This window comes from Lolium rigidum, chromosome 4 (assembly GCF_022539505.1).
Source record: "Lolium rigidum isolate FL_2022 chromosome 4, APGP_CSIRO_Lrig_0.1, whole genome shotgun sequence".
Taxonomy (NCBI): domain Eukaryota; kingdom Viridiplantae; phylum Streptophyta; class Magnoliopsida; order Poales; family Poaceae; genus Lolium; species Lolium rigidum.
Genome location: NC_061511.1, coordinates 87094995 through 87116594, shown reverse-complemented (window position 1 = coordinate 87116594; position 21600 = coordinate 87094995). Strand labels below are relative to the sequence as shown.

The 21600-nt window shown below is 44.6% G+C and overlaps 1 protein-coding gene and 1 long non-coding RNA gene across 2 annotated transcripts; one reads left to right on the top strand and one right to left on the bottom strand.

Annotated features, from left to right (window-relative positions):
- Nucleotides 1-383: 383 nt before the first annotated feature.
- Nucleotides 384-1434, bottom strand: LOC124705403. Its single transcript, XR_007003985.1, has 3 exons — nucleotides 1257-1434; nucleotides 633-1028; nucleotides 384-533 (listed from the first exon to the last, which is right to left on the bottom strand). It is a non-coding gene; the product is annotated as an uncharacterized LOC124705403 (long non-coding RNA).
- Nucleotides 1435-3481: 2047 nt separating this feature from the next.
- Nucleotides 3482-5268, top strand: LOC124647336 (serine/threonine-protein kinase RHS3-like). The gene is made up of 2 exons (XM_047187297.1): nucleotides 3482-4281; nucleotides 4365-5268. The coding sequence occupies exons 1-2, from the start codon at nucleotides 3482-3484 to the stop codon at nucleotides 5266-5268; spliced, it is 1704 nt and encodes a 567-aa protein (XP_047043253.1).
- Nucleotides 5269-21600: the final 16332 nt, after the last annotated feature.

The window sequence follows — 21600 nt, the reverse complement described above, 5'->3', positions numbered from 1 at the left end:
AGCGAGTGGCAAAGAAACAACTTCAGATCAAGTTTATTTCTTCGAAGGATCAAGTGGCAGACATATTCACAAAACCACTTGCATTACCAGCCTTCGAGTCTTGCAGGCGCAATCTCAACCTTTCTGCCCCGGTTGAGATTGAGGGAGGATGATAAACTACATGCGTATTTTGTTGTTGTAACAATATTCTGGTTGTACTCATGTATATCTGTAGAGATAGATAGAGATAGATGTTGGTTAGTTGTTAGACAAATTACTTGTGCTGTACGATTGTACCTACCTCTGTGATATATAAAGACTCGGACGCAGCCCTGGAGAGGCCAGCGATCCTACCATACCAATCTCTTTTCCTTTACGTTTTCAGTAACCCAAAAATTGCAGGAGTACATGAAGGTAATACCAAAGCGGGTCCTTATGCCTGAGATAACGAGCGACGATTGCTCCCAAAGGTAGCAGAATACCCCATCCAAACATCGCAAGTGCACCGTGATTTTTCTTCAGCTGGTATGGATAGTAAGTGCTAACAGGATCACCTGAAAAGCAGTAGATTAGGTTGAATAAAGAAAATATCCCGCAAAAATAACAATCTTAGGTGATCAGACAACGAATTAGTTATAAAGGAATAACCAAACCTGATGAAAAATCAAAAGATAACGTTGTCTTGTCATCATGTTCTGCTAGATGAAACATGTTTGGTGTTATTGCCGAGGAGGCCAAAATAATGTTGGGTTGGGCAAGTTGAACTGAAAAGTTCACTTGGAATGCCAAGTAAATGTTGTCTCCATAGAGCACAACTGCAGGAGGAGTATCTGTTGTGAGCAAGTTTCCTCGATCAACTTTGACTCCTGAACTAGTCTGGCCGCCAGGTAGTACTGCTTGATATATGCTCTGCCATGATTGTCAATCCAGCCGATCATGGCACTTGACCCAACCATCTTCCCATCATTGGAGAAACCAATACCAACCCAACCTGATGTATAAGTTGTTGATAATATAATGCTAACGATGTTATCTTGATTCTGCCAATGCTGCAAGATGTAGTAGTGCAAATACTACCCTCATCAATCCATAAACTGAGGAAATATGTGCAAATTATCTATCTCGATAATGCTGAACGAAGTGGTTTCAGAATTTCCTAATTCTTAGTGGAAAACATGCATACATCAAAGCTCTCTCTTGTATATGGAGCTCAAATTTTTTGAACTCATGCTTTTTTTCCGGAAAATCAGTATTGAAGGCAGGAAAGGAAATGGTACCCTGAGGATGAAGTTGTTCCAGACCGGTGCGCAGTGGAGCCTGGATGAACTGAAAGGTGAAGGAAGAAACGCTCTGAGGTCAGCGCCACATGCATCGATCTGTGCTTCGACAGCAGCTGTTGCGACGAGCATAGCGAAAACCATGGACAGGGCGCCATGAGCTTGCCTCGGTATTGCCATAGCCCTGAGTGTTAAAGTGGAGCTATGAATGGCTTCCGTCTAACACTCTAACTAGAGGATATGCTACACTGCAGAGGCATAAGAGCAATGAGTCCGATGGTACTGTGAGGTGATGGTCCTGGTGTTTGAACGAAGCAATGGGGCTGTGATGTGACATGATGACACCAAGCTTTCGAACGGATGCTTCAGCTGGGAGGAAGAGCAAGAGGAGGCGGTGGTTATTGTGGCTGGAGGTATCATAGCTGCTTTTACAAAAAGGTGTAGCACTGAAGGAGTGTCGTGGGCTATACTTCTGCGCTTTAGATAGAAGTGAATATGCAAGTGATCGTAAAGTGACCTTTTCCGTTGCTGTATATGGAATTTTGCAAATGATCACAAAATAACACAGAGGGAGAGCCGGCCGAAGAAAGCAAGCTGTGAGTGGCAACAGAGCAGATTAGCCATATGTTATCATGTCATGGTTATGATTTATGAAGAGGGAAGTACCACAATCATTAACGTATTATTCTATCTTGGACGTAGTGGATTCTGTAGGGAGGCTGCCTGGTCTAGGCCATATCAGAAACTTACACGAAATGTAAAAAGAAAGAAAGAAATGTATGTATCTTTTTTACAAGGGACAATAGCAATGAAAAAAAAAATAGCATGACACTGCACCAGTTTAGGGTCGCTATAGCAAATTTCGGGAGTCCATGCTACGATGCTAATCGTGAAATAGCGTGCTATAACGCAGCTGAACCACGCTATACGCTATACGGTCTTATCGCCAAGTCAACAATGTTGAGTAGTGGCCTCCAGTCCTTCACCGCCAAGAAAGCACTCCTTTCACACCATGAAATTCTGGTATGTGTATGAGGTACTCCCTCCGTTCGTGTGGTTGTCTTCAGTTGCAACACCACAGGGCTTGGACCGGCAAGATCAACCAATGACTCACTGCATTGGTTGCTTATCTTTAGCGATAGATACTTCAATGTAGATGTTTTTGCGTAGTAGTAGTTGCAATAAGTCATCACATGTTGCAACCATTAATTTTTTTGTTGCGGAAAATAAAGCTATTTCTTTATGTCGCACCATATTACTGCAATCATCACGAGATCAAGATTGCTCGCTTAACTGAAATTAATCATCTAAAAACACATTTGTTATTGCTAAAGAAACAATTTGTTAGGTGGGTAGTGGATATGCATTTGTGTGTAATATCAAGGTGTTTTATTCTTTAGTGTGGCACGCCGTTTTCGTCTCGAGAAAGATAACTATGTTGACGCCAATAATCTTAAAATTCAGTGACACCATTCTTCAACAGACCTTAAGCTCATTTATGTTGTACCTGATATCAACAAAATGGCCGCTCACTTAAATATACGAAGGGAGATGATTTTGGGTTGGGGCGCCTCGTACTCTCCATGAAGAAAGAAACAATGAGCACAAAAAACAAACAACTAAGAATTCCTAGCCAAGCCGAGTTGAAAGACCTGACGATGGAAGACCCAAGAAGAGGGTCAAGACACTATTTTCTCCTCTTCCTAAATTTAGCAATGCTTTCTTCATCCACCCCTACTCCACGGCTTCGTCTCACAACCCTACGAATCCAACTCCAAGTTTGCATGCATTCTTACCCTTTTCCCTCCCAACAAAGCAATCCTTCCTAGTTGCTGCCCTCATTGCATTTTCACCACCATGGCAAGACGAATAGGACCTTGTGTTATTTTCTTTCATCCGCCTCTGTGATCTTTCCTGGTGTATCGTATGAAGCATCGATCGAATCGCTTGCCATTTGAAGCACACTAATCACCAAGATTTGACTCGCCAGGTTTTGTCTTTGTTCCTTGTTCATTAAAATGCCTGCATAGGAAACACATTTACCTTTGATAGTATGGCAAATTATTTCGTGTTCTCTGAGTTCTTCACCCCGAAGAATATATATGACAGAAGTAATAACAAAGTAGTAGTTTGCTTTCGCAGCTGTGTTATGTGAGCTAAAATTTCAATTAGCTATTGATTTTGTGCCGTGGTGACGTTTCAGAGAAATTGTGGATCCTCCGTTCATGGAAGACGACGGCATGGATTTCAGCCCTCAGAAAAATAGTAACGATCATGAGCGCGACAGCTTCGAAGACGATGAATTCGTCGACATCCAATCTGCTGCAACCTCCAAATCATCTGCTCATTCGCAAGTCCCTACGGACAAGAAGCCGAAGCCAAAGCCCAAGAACAAACCAGAGCAGGCCGAGAAACCCAATACGGCCAATGTGAACCAAGGTGCTGCTACTATGAGCAGCCCTGCGCCGGCCCAACCATCCGAAACAGCGGCGACGAGCGCGAACAATCATAATACTGAACCCGTGGTAGGCAATGGCATCAGTTTGGACAGCAGCCGCAGCACCCGTAGCAGCAGCCTGGAGAGCAGCATCAGCTCGGTTTCGGCGGCGTCGTCAACGGCGCCGGCGCAGGTGAAGCGGCACACTGGCGGGGACAGCCGTTGGGAGGCGATCCAGCAGGCGACGGCCCAGGAGACGGCCCTGAACTTGGGCCACTTCCGGCTGCTGAAGCGGCTGGGCTACGGCGACATCGGCAGCGTGTACCTGGTGGAGCTCCGCGGCACGTCGGCCTTCTTCGCCATGAAGGTGATGGACAAGGCGTCGCTGATCAGCCGGAACAAGATGGCCCGAGCGCAGACGGAGCTCGAGATCCTGGGCCTCCTCGACCACCCTTTCCTCCCCACCCTCTACACCCACTTCGAGACCGACAAGTTCTACTGCCTCGTCATGGAGTACTGCAGCGGCGGCAACCTCCACTCCGTCCGCCAGAAGCAGCCAACCAAGCATTTCACCGAGCAAGCCGCCAGGTTCCTGTCCATGTCAGTTTTGTACGTCGATCTGGACGTCGACGACGACGATCTGACAAAGTTAATTGCATTTTCTGTGCCAGGTTCTACACAGCTGAGATACTGCTCGCGATGGAATACCTGCACATGCTGGGGATCGTGTACAGGGATCTGAAGCCGGAGAACGTGCTGGTGAGGGACGACGGCCACATCATGCTGTCGGACTTCGACCTGTCGCTGCGGTGCACCGTCTGCCCGACGCTCGTCAAGTCGTCGTCGGTGCACAGCAACAGCGGAATCGGCGTCGGCGGCGCCGGCACCGGTTCGAGCTCCGGCGAGGGCGGCGGCGAGGGCCTGGGTCCCAACCAGGGGTGCGCCCAGTCGTCGTCGTCCTTCTTCCCGCGCATCCTGCCGCGCCGTAGCCGGAAGGCGTCCAAGAGCGACGTGCAGAGCCTCAACGCGGCGTCCGCGGTGGAGTTCAACGCGGAGCCGACGGAGGTGCGGTCCATGTCGTTCGTGGGCACGCACGAGTACCTGGCCCCGGAGATCATCCGCGGCGAAGGGCACGGCAGCGCCGTGGACTGGTGGACGCTGGGCATCTTCCTCTACGAGCTGCTGCACGGCACCACGCCCTTCAAGGGCGCCGGCAACCGCGCCACGCTCTGCAACGTCATCGAGCAGCCGCTGCGGTTTCCCTCCGACTTCGGGGGCTCGGTAGCAGGGGGCGCAAGCTCCGTGGCGAGGGACCTCATCCGAGGGCTCCTCGTGAAGGAGCCGCAGAAGCGGATCGCCTTCACCAGGGGCGCCACGGAGATCAAGCAGCACCCCTTCTTCGAGGGCGTCAACTGGGCGCTGGTCAGGTCCATGGCGCCGCCGTCGGTGCCGGAGCCGGTGGACTTCCGGCAGTACGCGGCTGCTGCCAGTGGCAAGGAAAAGAAGGCGACGGACACCGCTGGGGGCAAGTCCAGCACCGGCGATCAACCACAGTCTGATTTCGAGTATTTCTAGGATTGTTGACACTTGACTTGGGACTGGCATTAGATCGCTTGACTTCTGATCCAACTTCTGAGAGATATATACGCTTCACCAACTGATGCACTAATCAAGATGAAAATATATACTAGTGAACTAGTGATTTTCACGGCCTGTCAGCCTTTTGTAATTTTTTTCTTCAACACGGTTTCTGTATGTACAACTCTGATCGAAATATAAATTGCCGCAGCTCATCCATCTACTTTTCCAGATAATTAAGGAATTTTGTTTGATGCGTAAGTCTCTGTCAAATTACGTCAGCGCGTTTCAACATGTACAGAAACAAAATCCAACTAACGAGCAAACTCAGACATAAGCTATGTCTCACCGACATAGCTGAAACTTAGCAATTTTGTATCTTTCCTCCCCGGCTCTGTAATGTCCACTGGACTCCGAAAATCTGCACACACCCATAAACTCAATATTATTTGTCGAAACCCCGCTAGAAAATCCTATCCCAACACATGATGAGAGTACAATGGAAAGACAAAATCAACGTGGTAAGTCCAGAAACATGCCACATGGAAAAGTCTAGAAAAACAAAGAAAAATACTACAATTTAAGAAGAAATTGCACAAATCACCCAACTTTTTTTTTGCACGAACCACCAACTTTCCCAATAACAACTAGATTTTGATGTGCGCCTTGGCGCACGATCCCGTGGGACTCGTGTATAGTATGAAAATGATTATCATCTATATAGACAGTCCATTGTCATAGCATATGATAGCTTTTTCCAAGACAACTAATTTCACAGAACAATTCATACCCTTGAACTTGTCCTGGGGAAGAAGAAAGGTATTTACATAATAGGAGGTCACTTCGGTATATGAGGAAGAGCACTTGCTAATATCAAGAACAATAAAACATTTGGAGCAGACTTTCTAGTATTGTGACCAATTATTACGGTAGCAAGGAGATGCATGCTCCAGTTCTGAAGCCCCTCGCACCCAGTCACAATCTCGGCCACATGGTGCACCCCCGTAGCCTGTGCACACAGCCGCGAGCCCAAAGCAGGTCCTCCTAAAACTCCTACATTCCAAGCAACAACATGCTCACGCCCACGGCTGCAATGCCCTGTTGAACAATATGTAGTGGTCACCATCATTAAACTTTCAAAGTTCAGTAAAGACTTAAAGAAGACAGTCTTCTTTGGCCACTGATATTTTAATCCATTCAAAAGTTATAAGAATCAATAATAGACGCGAATCACAGAAATAGCAGATGCATAACATGCCCAGAAAAAGGAACACATGCTCATCAGATTGATGCAGAATTGCTAACAAAAACACACATATTTATGCAACTTTCTATCTAACTGATTTCGACATTCACACACCTGTGTATAACTTTAAAGATCTGGAGACACATGTTTCAGAATCTAAAGCATAAATGTCAGATGTTAATGGTACTGCTGTATATCAAGCAATATTGAAATGTTAGAAAGCATTTCAGTGAATCAGAGAGAAAAGAATTAAGTCAACCACATAATGAAGACCATTAGCTTATCCCCGACCTGCCAAGAGAAGAAAAAAATCTCTGGCCTATAGAACAATAATATGATTCGAAATAGTGAATAAATTTTTTTTCAAAACCTCATGTCATAAGCATGCACTCTTTCGAATTTTTTTAGCATCACAGGTTGTAAATCAAATTTAGGGTCGCACCTTGCCGCAGGGACACGTCCTCCGCGTTGGTAAAACATTATGTTAAGCACCATTAATATGACATGTGGTGAGGCGTCGGCTAAGATAGTTATTTGCTGGAATTGTAATTGATTGACTTTTTAAAACAGGGTCTGCTATCATGACAGATAAGTTCCTAACAAACATTCCTTAAAATCAGTCAACACTCCCCATGCAGCAACAACTATCAGCAGTACCAAGCAAGGTGAACCCTCGAACAATATTCTCAGTATATACCAAAAGATAAAAAATCATACCTTTTCTTCAGAAAAAACTATCAGACAAGTAGAACGAATATGTAATAGATACGATATGTTTACAGGTAGACAGTGGTGAACTTACATCAATCTATTTTTTCAGCAATGTACACATGGATAAAGACAAGTATATTATTTAGCAAACAATTTATAACATTGTGAACCAAAAGTCCTTCGCACACACAAAGCACAAGGAATGGTATAAGAAGATTCCATACAAGGTGCACAGGAGCATCACCACAACAGGAACTTAGTCATATTTACAGGCCCACTACAGAAGGAAAGGCCGCAATCTTTTGAAACCTTTGGACATATGACTCTTTGGATATAAAAGAGAAGTTCATATTGGAGTTGATAGAACAAAGATTTGTTCAAGATATTTCATTATCCATAAAGGTCTAAATTGGAACACAATATTTCTGAAAAAATCCTCCTCTGATGCAATTTGCAACTATTCCCTAACTGGTAATAGTGTTTGATGAATTTTGCTTGGCTAATGCCATACATTGATCAAAATCCATGAATTCGCAAGTTCGAACTCACCTGGCATAAGAGACTAAGGCCGCTGAGTGGTGAATAATTTCTCCGTGCGCGAGATGTGCGCCTTGGCGCACGATCCCATGGAACTCGTGCCGGTGTACAATTTATATAACTGCAATAAAAATTAACTACCAACTTTATTAAACATTCTGAGTTTCACAAAACGTTTTCGCTAGGATGAAATTAGAATGAGGTGTGCTCCGTGCCCCACCCTCTACCCCATCCACGGCCAAATTTGAGGGGGTTGATACCGGGGCCATCCACAAAGCACAATGTTTGAAGAGGGGGGGACACTGAAGCAAAACCCTGACAACAAACTATAGAATAGGTGAGCAATCACATGGAGAGATACATGGGTAAATCCATTAGTTAGTTCCAGAGTTGTAGCAGAGAACAAACATATAAATCTACTATTAGATCCAAAAGGCTAAGGAGCTTCGTGGCAGTGCGCAACCATAATAACATAGTAAAAAAAGTATAAGATATACGCCTTATGCTCCCATGCAAATCAAAAACCAAGAGAAAAAAATCATATAAACCAAGAGAGGAATAAAGACGCCTTGTGCCCAAATAGAATTTCATATGAACCTAGGAAGTTGGTTTTCTATTATCAATGAGTTGCAAACCCAAAAAAAAGTTAAATAGTTAGCATCTGCCCTAATACACAAATTATTATGCAAAGCTCGTGTAAATGAGCTTCTCTGGGAACCCAAAGTCCCAAACAACAGCATGACTAAAATAAAAAAAACTAACAGCCATGAAGAAAAGCTTAATACAAAATAAGTACAACATATGATTTCTTCCCCCTATGTACATAAAGAATTCAGTTAATACCTGTTCAATAAATTGGAGTAGATACCTAATCCGTGATGGAAGATGACAGTTGCGCTACGCACATATGGCCTAATAAACTTCCCTCACCTGATATACATGCTAATGTTTTGATCTTTCACTCAAAAAATATGAAACACATACTCAACCCGCTTTCCTGAATCTCAAACATGCAGCATTAAAACAACATTGCTGAAAATTCACATTATTGATGTTGCAAGCTACTGACAAACCAAATAATCCCTAGTGATGTATGGGGGGAGAGAGAGAGTTATGCAAGTTCCTCTTGAGAAAATATTCATAGGTATATACATAAAGAAAAATGAGAAAAGCAAGCACAAACTGTACCTAGTAAAACATATGGTGATGAGACCGCCATAGCTGCGGCCGTAGATGAGAGCAAGCAGGACCCGGACATGTAACTCTTTCAATCTGTGCGACTGAAAATCACAAACAAATTCAAATCTCACGTCAAAATTAAAAAGACCACTGAAGCACCAAATGCACCGAAATATAGGTGTTGATGGGGGCGATTTGATCTGACATTACAATACAACAAATTTTCCATTGCAGTTCAAACAATCAAGTATGAGATTCGGTAACAATGGGCGCAGGCGGTGCTTTATTAAAAAAAATGGTAATTCATTTGAACGTATGAGATTCCTTCCTAATCTTTTTTTCCGGTGCCTGCCATGAATGGTGCTTTACTGGGAGCAGGAGGTGATTTATTAACATGTATTTGACAATAAGAATATTAAATTAGAATAATATCCCTGTAAAAATGCATTAACAACAATATACCATTTTTAAAAGCTCCTTCAAATAAGCCATTTCTAACCTGGGAGCAAGGAAGAAGCGAAAGAAAAGTCAACAATAAGCGCAAAAGAAAAACACATTGAAACCCACGGGAAGACAAAACAGCCAAAACTAAAATGATGACCCCTGACCGGGAGACAAAAGAAGAATGAAATCACAAAGGAAGAAAGAAATCCCTAAGGCGAGTAGAAAAACATGTTGACAGAATTATTTTGCAACCAAAAATTTAGTATCTCAGTGTCATACTAAATATTTTCTCAAACTAAGATAAGATGGCCAGAACCTTATAAGCTGCATGTATAAAAATCGCTGAAGAAGGAACTTTCTGAAACATTTTCTATGAAACATTAGACCAATCAAACAAGGGTCAAAGCGACAAACCTTCAAGTAAAGAGTGCAGACGACGTTGGCACCCATGAACTGAAGTTGAGGTGGATGAGAAAGCAGTCGAGTATCTTACACCAACCGTTTCCATGGAGACGTAACGGTCCCTCACGGTCACAACTCTACCTCGCTGCTCAGCCAATCATCAAGACATCACTCCAGCTACATCAAGGATTTTGATTTCCCGTTGTGATTAAGTTGTAAGAAGAAGGTCAACGATGGTGTACTAACCTCGCCGCTCAGCCAATGCTCAAATTTACAAAAAAAAAAAAGCGATGTAAAGAATTACACATGTACACGAGCTATATTATTGTACTATTTAAATATAGTATCAATACACTGGTAAAAAATGTACTATGGAGATACAAATTTTATTTGTGATGTAGCATTTCAAAAAGGTAAATCAAATTTAGCTCAAAATAAAGGAATCTGGTATTCTGATAATGATATAATATATGAAGAGCAGTTAAAACCTACTATATGATTGATTCATGAAGCACTTTATGGGCACAAATTAAAAAATTATATATAGTTCAAACTACTCATAAAGTGCAATTGAAACTTTAAGAATATGCTCTCCTTAATCATGGAGAAGCCCACCTTGGCGCCTTGACATCAAACGATGTTTATGTGCACGCTGCTGCTCCCTAAGCCGAGCATGTGGCCTTGATCGCTGCATCCACACCTGATGCACCACGCACCTCACTCCTCATCTCCGAAGCTGGATACTTGGCAAAGCCCAAAATCACCTGCGTTATTACGTTTGACAAAACATCATTACCAGGACTACAGAACAATATGACGTATTGCAGTTTTTCCTGGGACTAAGCTGCATAGTATGTACCAAGCCTTACAGTTTGGTCCATGGCAATATATAAAAATATTGGAGCACCAGAACAAATGAGGAGCTTCCGTATACATTGTTACCACAGATTGTATTTTCCAAATGAATCATTGTCACTGACCTTCACATATCGGTGAAGAATGTGAATTGCATGTAAGTACCCATAAGGAGTTGCCCAAGGCACTTGCAAAGCTTCTAAAAAATCAGACTGCACTTGAAGATGTGAGAGTTATCACATAAAATCCAAAATATACTTTAGCGATCAGTTCATTATTTAGAAAAAACAGAAGCAAAAAAACAAGAATGCATAATATTGTTTACCTTTAAAATTAAATAAGCGTTGGAAAAAGGTTAGTCATGCGAAGACAGAAAACATCATGGAAAATGTGCAATAGTGAAAATTAACACTGCATTAATATCTGAAAGTATGTTTATCTTGTGATTTTTCCAATAAATCAAACCAAAATAATTGGGGCAATCCTTGGTGCGGTTTTGTTTACCTTATCTCCAAGTACGACCGACCGGTGCACGCTGCTCGGCAAGATCATCAGCTAATCTGAACCACATACTCCAATTTTTGTAGACACATCTATTGATGTGAACAGACATGTTCTTAAAGACCAATATCAAACAAAGGAAGGCAAATCATGAGTAACAATATAATCCAAGAAATGTCCAGTGTGCCTAACTTAATAATATAAAAATGTAAATTAGTTTCAGTTCCAATGAAAGCACAAAAGTAAAACCAAAATATTGCATATACCTGAGTGTTCCATTTGTGCAAGATGTCGTCCATAATAACCAGCATCAATTGACCATTACGACTGGGGTAGCTTAACAAGTGAAGATTCTGACCATATGTGAGGGAAAGCAGGAAACCACCAGTGCAAAGTATCTAGTATGCACTGTTCAGATTTACTATCACATTAACAAATTAAATCAAGCATGCCGCTGGAAATATCAAATCTCACGGAAAATACAGATCTTCAAAGTGTTTCTACATGTACGGAATTTATGGCTTACTTCCATTTCATGCTTGTATTGCAGTCCGGGCTTTCTCAATTGTCAATCTAAATAAGAGATTGCCCATGTGTAAGAGAATTGAATACAACCTGAGATGAAGTAATGGTTAAGAAAGAACTAAAATAGGTAATAATATTTTAGAACAATGAATGTTTAACTTTTAGATGTCCACTTGCAAGTTCTAATGAAAAAAGGCATGTCAGACATATGAACCTGCTAGTGCACAATGCATTTGATACAACTTCTTTTCTTACTGTGCTTGCTCGATCCAGCTAGAAAAAGAAGCATACGCAATAGTAAAAGTAAAGGGAGATGTTATCCTTTTACAGAACAAGTGATTTGATTCCTAAAAACACATTAGGTAACTTAGAAAAAGGTCATATTTTGGTCAGATTCAGATCTGTATTTTGTAACAAGCTACAAGTAACAATAACTCGTGCAAGAAATCCATCAGGATAAGCGAGAGAATTTCTGCTACTCAAAAGTATGGTAACATCAATTCATCAAAATGGAGTACTACATTCAGTCTGCTCACCACCAAAACAACAAAACATATTTTGAGGAAAAGTCAGTGTTGCAAAATTAAACCTGTGTGGATAGCTTAACCGAGTGTTGCCCTCATGATTTCAGAGAAAGGCCCTCACAGCTTGTAGCATTGGTGCTATAGCAGTACCACGAGATGCAGGTCCAAGGCGGTAATCTCCAGGAAGACAATGACCTGCAATTTTTTTTTTGGAAGAAACGGTAAGGTAATGAAGAGATCGAAAAGAAACAAATAAGGTCAGAGACCCAAAACGCTTCCAGATAAGAAGAGTAAAATACCAAGAAGAAAAAATCTCAGAGGGAGAGAGAAACAGGAGCAATTCCTTCCAAATCGAATAGGAGGGACGTAATAAGGAGCAAAACAAATCGAATCTGCAGGGGTCAACCAGAAGCACACCTCAACCGAATCCATGGAAAAGGAGCTCCATGGCTGCAAAAAATCAAAGGGGGGAGAATGAGAAACACATCAAAACCTACCAGAAGGCACCCCACCTCCTGCTCTCGATTTCATGGCGTGGACTCGGGAATTTGGTGCCCCCACAAACCCTAGCTCAAGATTTCGCAAGAGGGAAGAAAATTTGTGCTCCATCGTGTTCATCGGCGCAGCCAGCGCACCGTTGAGGAAGGCCGCACCCTACGCCCACGTCCATGCCTCGCCGGAGCCGACGAACTCCGTAGAAAGCGCGGCCGTGCTAGAGCCGAGCTGCAGCACCAGCTTGCCTACCATGAGGACCTCGATCTCATCCTTGGCCTTGATGACCCGGAGAGGGAGGACGCGATGGACGGCGGCTCACCGGAGATGAAATGGAGGAAGGGGACTGGTGGAGAGGAGAGAAACGACCAGATTGGGAGAGGAGGAGAACGAGGGGCTTGGGGAGGAGCACACACGCGCGGGGATTAGGGAAGACCCGCGCGGTGCAGCGGTGGCCGCAGTCGCCGGTGGCGAGAAGCAGGGGCGGAGAGGAGGTTGGCGGCCGGCCAAACGTCATGAGCATCGGTGGCGGCGGCCGAGGAGGAGGGGATTGGGGAGGAGATGAACGGGACGGGATAAGGGTTCGCTTTGGACTCGCGTGGACGGAGAGATATTTCGAGCCGGGCCAATAACGCGCTGCCACGTGCACCAATCGACGAAGAGGAGATGCGAGCGAGGCACCAATCGACGAAGAGGAGATGCGAGCGAGGCCCAGCCCTGGCGCGCCTGGTGTCCTACCGTGGATGGCCTCTCCATGCCCCATGGGGGTGCAACAATTATACCTTTAGATTTTACCACACATAGATCCAAATCTTAGATCAATCTATTAATAGCCTTTTTTGAAAAGTTTGAAATTCACACGCAAATGTTTTTCTTTTGAAAGTTTGAAAAATTGACTAGTTTTTGGCTGGGTATAACAGGGATCTTTTTGACCGTTTTGACCTTGGACTCGACTCTTAATTCCCCCTAAACAAGGGTATTTCCCATAAGAAATAAAAGTGGATCAAGGGAGGATTTCCATCGTGGGAGAAAGGAACATACATTTGGTTGGCCAGCCTCTATGCACTCACTTGCTTGCTTCGCCTAAGACAAGTTTTCATCGTAGGCAAGTTTAACCACGGTGGGTTCTGACCTCCTGTCCAAGTTTTGGCGCACCGCCCTACTAGCTCGGAGGGGGGCGCACCTCTTCATGGCCACGCACGAGCCCTTATAATGTGTCCATGGGACCCCCCCTCCCCCCCGAGTTGGAGAAGAAAGAAGAGAAGGATCCACTACTCGCACGATGCCCTGCTATAAAGAGGTGAGCAGCCTTTTAGCTATTTATAGAAAATTAAAGTAAAATGCTTAGTGGAGCGCTTCAAATCATGGGAACTAATGGGCCATAAGACCAAGTGGGAGCACAGTCATCACGCCAAATCGGGGAACATCGTGCGGGAATCCTATCATCACCCAAAGTCCCAAACCATCCGCAATGTCTGTCGACTCATTAATACAACACACAAACCCGCCACATGGCATTTCGGTTAAATAATGGGCTTGAACTCCAGTGAATCGGGGGGGGGGGGGGGCTTCATTTTGATCCTCCTCCCGAGTTAACCAACAAAGTAGAGTAGGAGAACTACGAGTTCAAAAATCAGCGGGAGTTATAAGTAGGCAAAACGAACTCAAGAGACGTGAATCGTGTCTCAACTGTGCAAAGAAAGATGATCAAACATCATGGTTCCACAACGACAACCAAGGCAATCAAAACCTTGAGTTATTCAATTAATTCAGGAAGAACCAAGCAAACAACACGAAAATAAGGACAACGACTTGAGCATGCATGGCCAGGAATAAGCTCTCACCCGACCCCTCACTTGATTTACCATACGATTTCTTGGTCACAGATAGATTATGCATGCCGATGAAGGGCTTTTCAATGCATATGTATAACATGTACCCAACACTATACCCTCTAAGTCAGTTGGGTGGGTGATGAGTGCATTTTTGAAGCGTATTTACTTAATGTATTTGCACTAGTAGTTATAGGATTCACCTACGGAAGTCATCCAGTGGGGGAACTAGCAGAAGGGCACCGATCCTCTTCTCTACTCGGATCCTTGGAGGCTTGGGCATCATCTCTCACCAACCGCTGCATCAACGCCATCATCCATTCCCATCTTGTTGTACTTCCTATACTTTGTTGTGGATTTGAACAAGTATTCATCCCCCCTATGTATTTGATCCATTTTATTACCATGATGATGTCTCCTACCTCTATGTGTGAGTAGATTCATTTGTTCTTTGGGATATGGTGAAACCCTAATTATGGATCTCAGATGAAATAAAGATGTTTTATTCATTCATTTATCATTGTTTGTTAATTGACTCTCTTGATGTTGTTGAAGTTGACCATGCAACATGTGCCTTTAAGAACAAGAGAGGGGATTATCCTTGAACATGTAGTAGAGAGGAGCCATCAAGTGACACCCTCACGCTAATCCTCTATCACGTGGTCAAGGTGGAATAAGACAAGAATAAAGCATACATCCATATCCATGGTCAACTTCAACAACAATAAATTAACAGCAAAACCTACAATTTTCTTTGGGTGTTCACAACAGTTCTTATGCCTAAAATATATTTAAAACAAATCGATAATATATTTGCAACATTAATTAACCACAAAAATAATAACTGAGTATATTACACTAGCCAGTATTAGCACTCAAGGAGAAAACTGAGCACACAAAAAATGCTAGTACATGACTCGGGGGTATACCTGAGTATATCTAAATTTCCAGGGTTAGACCCGAGGACGCGTGTTGCGGTGCAGAAGTGGAAGACGTGCCATTGTTGACGCGTGTCGTGGTGCATACGTGCAAATAGTGGACGCGGGTCGCATTTAGGACGCGTAAGCCCCTCCCTCCCTCCCTCTGCACACAGTCGTCTCATTCTCGCTCACGCACGAAACCACCCCTCTCACGTCCCATCAACTTCTCCAAATCGAAAAACCCCAACCGCCGTACGCACGCTACCCTACCGGCGATGGAGAAGAAGAATGCGCCGGCGGCCGTCGCCTCCGAGCCCGTCGCCTCCGAGCCCGTCGCCGCCGAGCTCGTCGCCGCCGAGCCCATCGCCGCCGAGCGCGTCGCCTCCGAGGGCGGCGCATCCAAGCGCGGCGCCTCCGTGAACTGGGCCTCTCTCTCGGCTGATGGACCACTTCACAAGATCGGCCAATGCTTACTGGCGAACGAGGAGTACGCCGACACCTACTCGCTATGAGGCAAGTCTCGTAGAAATTGGCGCTCAGGTTTGCCCGAGCCCGACGTGCACCCGGACGAATGGATCATGCTACACCACGCCCTTCCACGCGTCGCTGAGTTCACCTTCCTCCAACTCGGCACATCACGCTACGTCACCATAGATCTATCGGACGTTCATACAAGGTTCAAATTCCTCCATATCTACCTTTTTATTTTCAATCTTAAACACATCTTAGTGCTGAATGTTATCTTCATCAATATATTTTAGATACTACTTCGTCGGCTTTTGCCGTGGTGTCATCGTGGTGTCATCACCCTTAATACTGATGTACTGAGGTGGCTTGGCCTTTAAATTGTTGTGGTTATGAGATGACGGTTGATCGGATGGCTGGTCTGCAATCGTCCTGTGTGGAGCTTCTCACATACACATATAACAAATGGCTAGAACTAGGACTATCCTAAACATTAATATTTTAAATACTAGAGGTAGATACAAGATCCTCCGAGAACACTTCACCCATTGCAGTTTCAGTATATTTACATTGTGCTGTTCTCTTTTTCCGTAGTCACTTTTAGTACTTTTACATTTACTGGTATTTACACTCAACCTATTTTATTCACTCTTGCTTCATATTAATGGAATCTTTATGCATTCCTTGGTAAGTGGTCACGAGGAACGAATCTTTGAGAAGAAATGTTACCACAAAAGAATCTCATTCATTCCATACGAGGTTTCAAACATAGAGGGAAGGCGGAAGACGTCACCAACCACGACAACCGATAAAAAGGGGGCCCTATGCTCTCCGAAGGGCTGCACAATCCGAGACCTACATAAGCGAGGCCATCCTCATTATCGACATCTACAAATTTAGCCCGTTCTAGGGATGTTAAATTCTAATTTGTCCAGCATAGCCTCATACATCATCATCTACATATCATACAGTCCTTACATTGTAATCCTCCCTCTACATCGTGTAATACATGACCAAGGAAGGAGTACGACATTTACACACACACAACATGACTTGAACCTAGGTAAATCTATGTCTATGTCCCACGAGCTCCATCTGTTGATCTGAGCACTTTCCATGACTAAAATTTCACCTGCTCTCAAGAGTAGGCTGGCAATGTCATAACACCCCCGAGATTTTTCACTCGACACTCTCCATCAAAGACGCATCTACAAAGGGAAAGATGCATGGCGCGAATGTATATGCATCCAACCACAAGACGAGATAATGGGTTTTCAACTGAAAGAGAAATCTGAACAAACTTGAGGAAATGAAATTACTTCAACAAGGGAAGGGTAGACGGGGTTGGAGGCGGGTAGGCTTTCGCCCTTCCGACCCCGGGCTAGGAGTGAATCAGTTGACTTGAAGTCTATTTTTCTCCTGCTTCCATGCAATGCCTCGGTGCTTGAGTTTGGCAAAGGGTAGTGCTAGCCGTCGGTCGCCCAACGCGTAGCCGAAAATCGGTTGATGTTCCCACTATTAGATCAAGATCCCACGTTCCACAATTAATGCTTCGCTCACGTCGCTTTGATGCTGTACGCCGCACGTCGCTTTCCCATCACATGTGGCTCTCCTACTGTAACACTGCAGGTTGCTTTCCTATTGCACACGTCTCTATTTAGTGTAGGCTAAAAGCCCACCACCATGTGCTACCGTTGGATATTTACAACAAAACTAATCCAATAAAATGAAATATTTACAACAATGCTTAATAATGATATTTTGACACTAATAATTTTCTATGCCAAAATTATCTTTACAACAAATCACCAAATATATTTATAACAATAAATTAACAGCAAAACCTACAATTTTCTTTGGGTGTTCACAACAGTTCTTATGCCTAAAATATATTTAAAACAAATCGATAATATATTTGCAACATTAATTAACCAAAAAAATAATAACTGAGTATATTACACTAGCCAGTATTAGCACTCAAGGAGAAAACTGAGCACACAAAAAATGCTAGTACATGACTCGGGGGTATACCTGAGTATATCTAAATTTCCAGGGTTAGACCCGAGGACGCGTGTTGCGGTGCAGAAGTGGAAGACGTGCCATTGTTGACGCGTGTCGTGGTGCAGGCGTGCAAATAGTGGACGCGGGTCGCATTTAGGACGCGTAAGCCCCTCCCTCCCTCCCTCTGCACACAGTCGTCTCATTCTCGCTCACGCACGAAACCACCCCTCTCACGTCCCATCAACTTCTCCAAATCGAAAACCCCAACCGCCGTACGCACGCTACCCTACCGGCGATGGAGAAGAAGAATGCGCCGGCGGCCGTCGCCTCCGAGCCCGTCGCCTCCGCGCCCGTCGCCGCCGAGCCCGTCGCCGCCGAGCCCGTCGCCGCCGAGCGCGTCGCCTCCGAGGGCGGCGCATCCAAGCGCGGCGCCTCCGTGAACTCGGGCCTCTCTCTCGGCTGATGGACCACTTCACAAGATCGGCCAATGCTTACCGGCGAACGAGGAGTACGCCGACACCTACTCTGCTATGAGGCAAGTCTCGTAGAAATTGGCGCTCGGGTTTGCCCGAGCCCGACGTGCACCTAGACGAATGGATCATGCTACACCACGCCCTTCCACGCGTCGCTGAGTTCACCTTCCTCCAACTCGGCACATCACGCTACGTCACCATAGATCTATCGGACGTTCATACAAGGTTCAAATTCCTCCATATCTACCTTTTTATTTTCAATCTTAAACACATCTTAGTGCTGAATGTTATCTTCATCAATATATTTTAGATACTACTTCGTCGGCTTTTGCCGTGGTGTCATCGTGCTTGCCCGGAAGAACCCGCCGCACAAGATACGGCTGCTGAACCCACTCACAAAGAAATCAAACACCGTGTTTGAGGCGCAGATGCCATCTCGTTTTTCCGAAATCGATCGCTCGTTATCAAATCCCCGACTATGGTCTTCGTTGCCGCACATTACCCGCCGGAAATTGGTTGGGTCGATGAGAGCACTCCAACTAAGGATATAAATGAAGATTGGGGAGAAGGAAGATTTTCGATCAAGAACCATTGTCTGCGTTGCATTACCCCGTTCAATGGTGAACTGTATGCGTAGCTGCGGACAATTTTGAGATCGGAAGAATAGTGTGCACCAATGTACAGTTGCAGCAGCGCGCGAGCATTGTCAAGATGGAGACACTAATTTCATTTCAGGAACTTGGACGTCGAAGTTCTACCTTGTGAAGTCGGATGGTGATCTCGCTGCTTGTGTTGTTGGTCGGCGAGGCTTTGGCGGGCAAACCATTGGTGTACCGTGTGGACACTCGCAGCCGCTCTCTCCATCCGGTCGGTAACATTGGCGTAATGCCTTCTTCGTGAATTATATCCGGTGTATCTCCGTCGACACCGAGTGTACCCGACACTTCGACCTCGGCAGCATCTACTACACGGATTTGGGTTATATCAGAGAGTACTCTCATGATACAAAGGCCTGGGATGAGTGGCTACTACGTGTGGATAGAATAGGACTCTACGGTATGAGAAATGAACACAGGCCATACCGTTTGGAGGATGTATTGGCCTCACACTCGCGTACGGAAGGAGTTCAATGAATATTTCCTTGGGGAAATGCACGAATGGAGGGAGGAAGAAATATATGGGGAGGAATGAAGAACAAATTCATTCATCCTAATCTTCTTGTTGTCCATACATTGCGTGCGTCTTGTATATTTTTCAGCTTAGTTTGTCGTGAACATTAACAACGTTATTGCTCGCTTTTGGCTGTCTGTATGCAGTTTATGTATTATACTTAGTTTTGTGATTATGCTGTTGTGAATTTATCATATACTAGCTTCTAGATTTGCTACTAGATTTGCTGCCATATTGGGCAAAAAACGAGGGCCAAAAGGCATAAATAACCCCAGAAATTTGCTACTAGATTTGCTGCCATATTGAAGAAAGACAGAAATAGAAGCTTCTCTAGATTTGATACTAATTTGGTGAAAAAGACAGAGAGAGAAAGAGGGGAAAAGGTGCTCTTAAAAATGCCAATTTGGGCCGAGAGAGACAAAACCCAGCTGCTGCTCACGTGCAACCAAACGCTTCTCGTCCTGTCCCACGCGGTCCCTTTCTACCAGCCCCACGCGACGCGGCCCCACACGACGCGGCCCCACACGACGCGGCCCCACAGACGACGCGGCGCAACACATCAGCACAGAACGTCCAAATAAACGGATTCCTTCCGTCTGAGCTCCTTCTGCGGGTTTCAGACATAGGCTTGGGGAAAACTGAGGAAAAACTAAGGGGCTGGGGAAAACTGAGTACAACTAACGACCCGAGGGCACGAAAATAGAAATCCCTTTAACAAAAGCCAACAATTCCCATGCTAAAAATATATGTACAAGAAATCGAAAATATATTTACAATATTAATTAACAATACAAACAATAACTAATTTGGGTGTTTACAACAATTAGCCATCGAAAATTTTAACAAAAAAACAATGGTTCTCATGCCAAACAATATATTTACAAGAAATAGACAATATATTTACAACATTAATTAGAAAAAAAGCTACAAACAAAACTACCATACCCGCGCCCAAAACGTGCTTGGCCATCTCCACCAGTACCTCCGGCGCCCGGGGGAGGGGCAGGAGGCTCTCGCTGACAAGGGATTAACTTGTCAATGCCTACAGATCGCAGACTAGGGTTTAGTTGGAAGTAGAGGACAAGTAGATCTCGAGGGTTTCAGCCGGAAAAGTATTCGACTGCTAGAAAACTAGGGTTGTGTTGACAATGAATCGATCCTCTCTTCGTCCCTCGACTCCCCCTTATATAGGAGGTGGAGCCGAGGGTTTCGTGATACACAAGTTACAGAGTTCGGGAGACAATCTGAGTCCGCCCCGTAATAGTTACAAGTCAAGATTCCCAATACAATCCTATCTTTCCAATTTCTCCTAACTGGGCTTCCGAACTTCATAATCTTCGGGTCGTGGGCCTTTGGTAAAACCCCGGGTACCATCTTTGGCAGACCCATTGGGGATGCCTATGTCAGTAGCCCCCGAGATTTTGCTCGAATCGAAGAATCAGGGAAAATCTCCAACTTTATAATTACAATACAACTTCTTCGAGTTAACATATATTTTTAATAAATCAATCATATATTGTGCAGGGATAACGGTAATTGGGGCTAGTTCATCTGACGGATCAGGTACTAGTTAACTGCTCTTGTGGCAATCCACCAAAACCTACTTCGAGATCACGTCCCTGGACATGATCTCGGGATACTGGTGTAATTCGACATGTGCCTGTTGTGGTCAGAAACCCACCGGCGAGCAGCGACGGGCAACACAGTAGAGCCGGGAGGCTCCCAGGACTGCGGCTGGCCCTGGTCCCTCGAGCGACGGCCCGCAAAGACTCCGGCACGCACGTCCGATGCTGGTGCAAGGGCGTGCCACCTGACCTATACCTGGTCGGGAAGGTGTTGGATGTGCCTCGCTTAGTTTCCTGCATGGCATACACGTAAACATTAAATACGAGCCTCGATCGGCTCTCAGGTTATCCTGTGAATCGGCTCAAGGAGCCGATCCACCCATGATTCGTACGAGGTGTACGATCAGATGGTGGTCCCGCTTGATCAAAATAAAGCTAAAACGACCTACTACGATTTAGGGTTTTCACCACATAATCGGAACATCCT

Excerpts from the sequence above, each read along its gene's own strand:
- LOC124647336 (XM_047187297.1), top strand. The coding sequence starts at position 3,482 with ATGGAAGACGACGGCATGGATTTCAGCCCTCAGAAAAATAGTAACGAT. Across the intron at positions 4,282-4,364 it reads TTCACCGAGCAAGCCGCCAG|GTTCTACACAGCTGAGATAC; the intron begins GTTCCTGTCCAT and ends TTTCTGTGCCAG.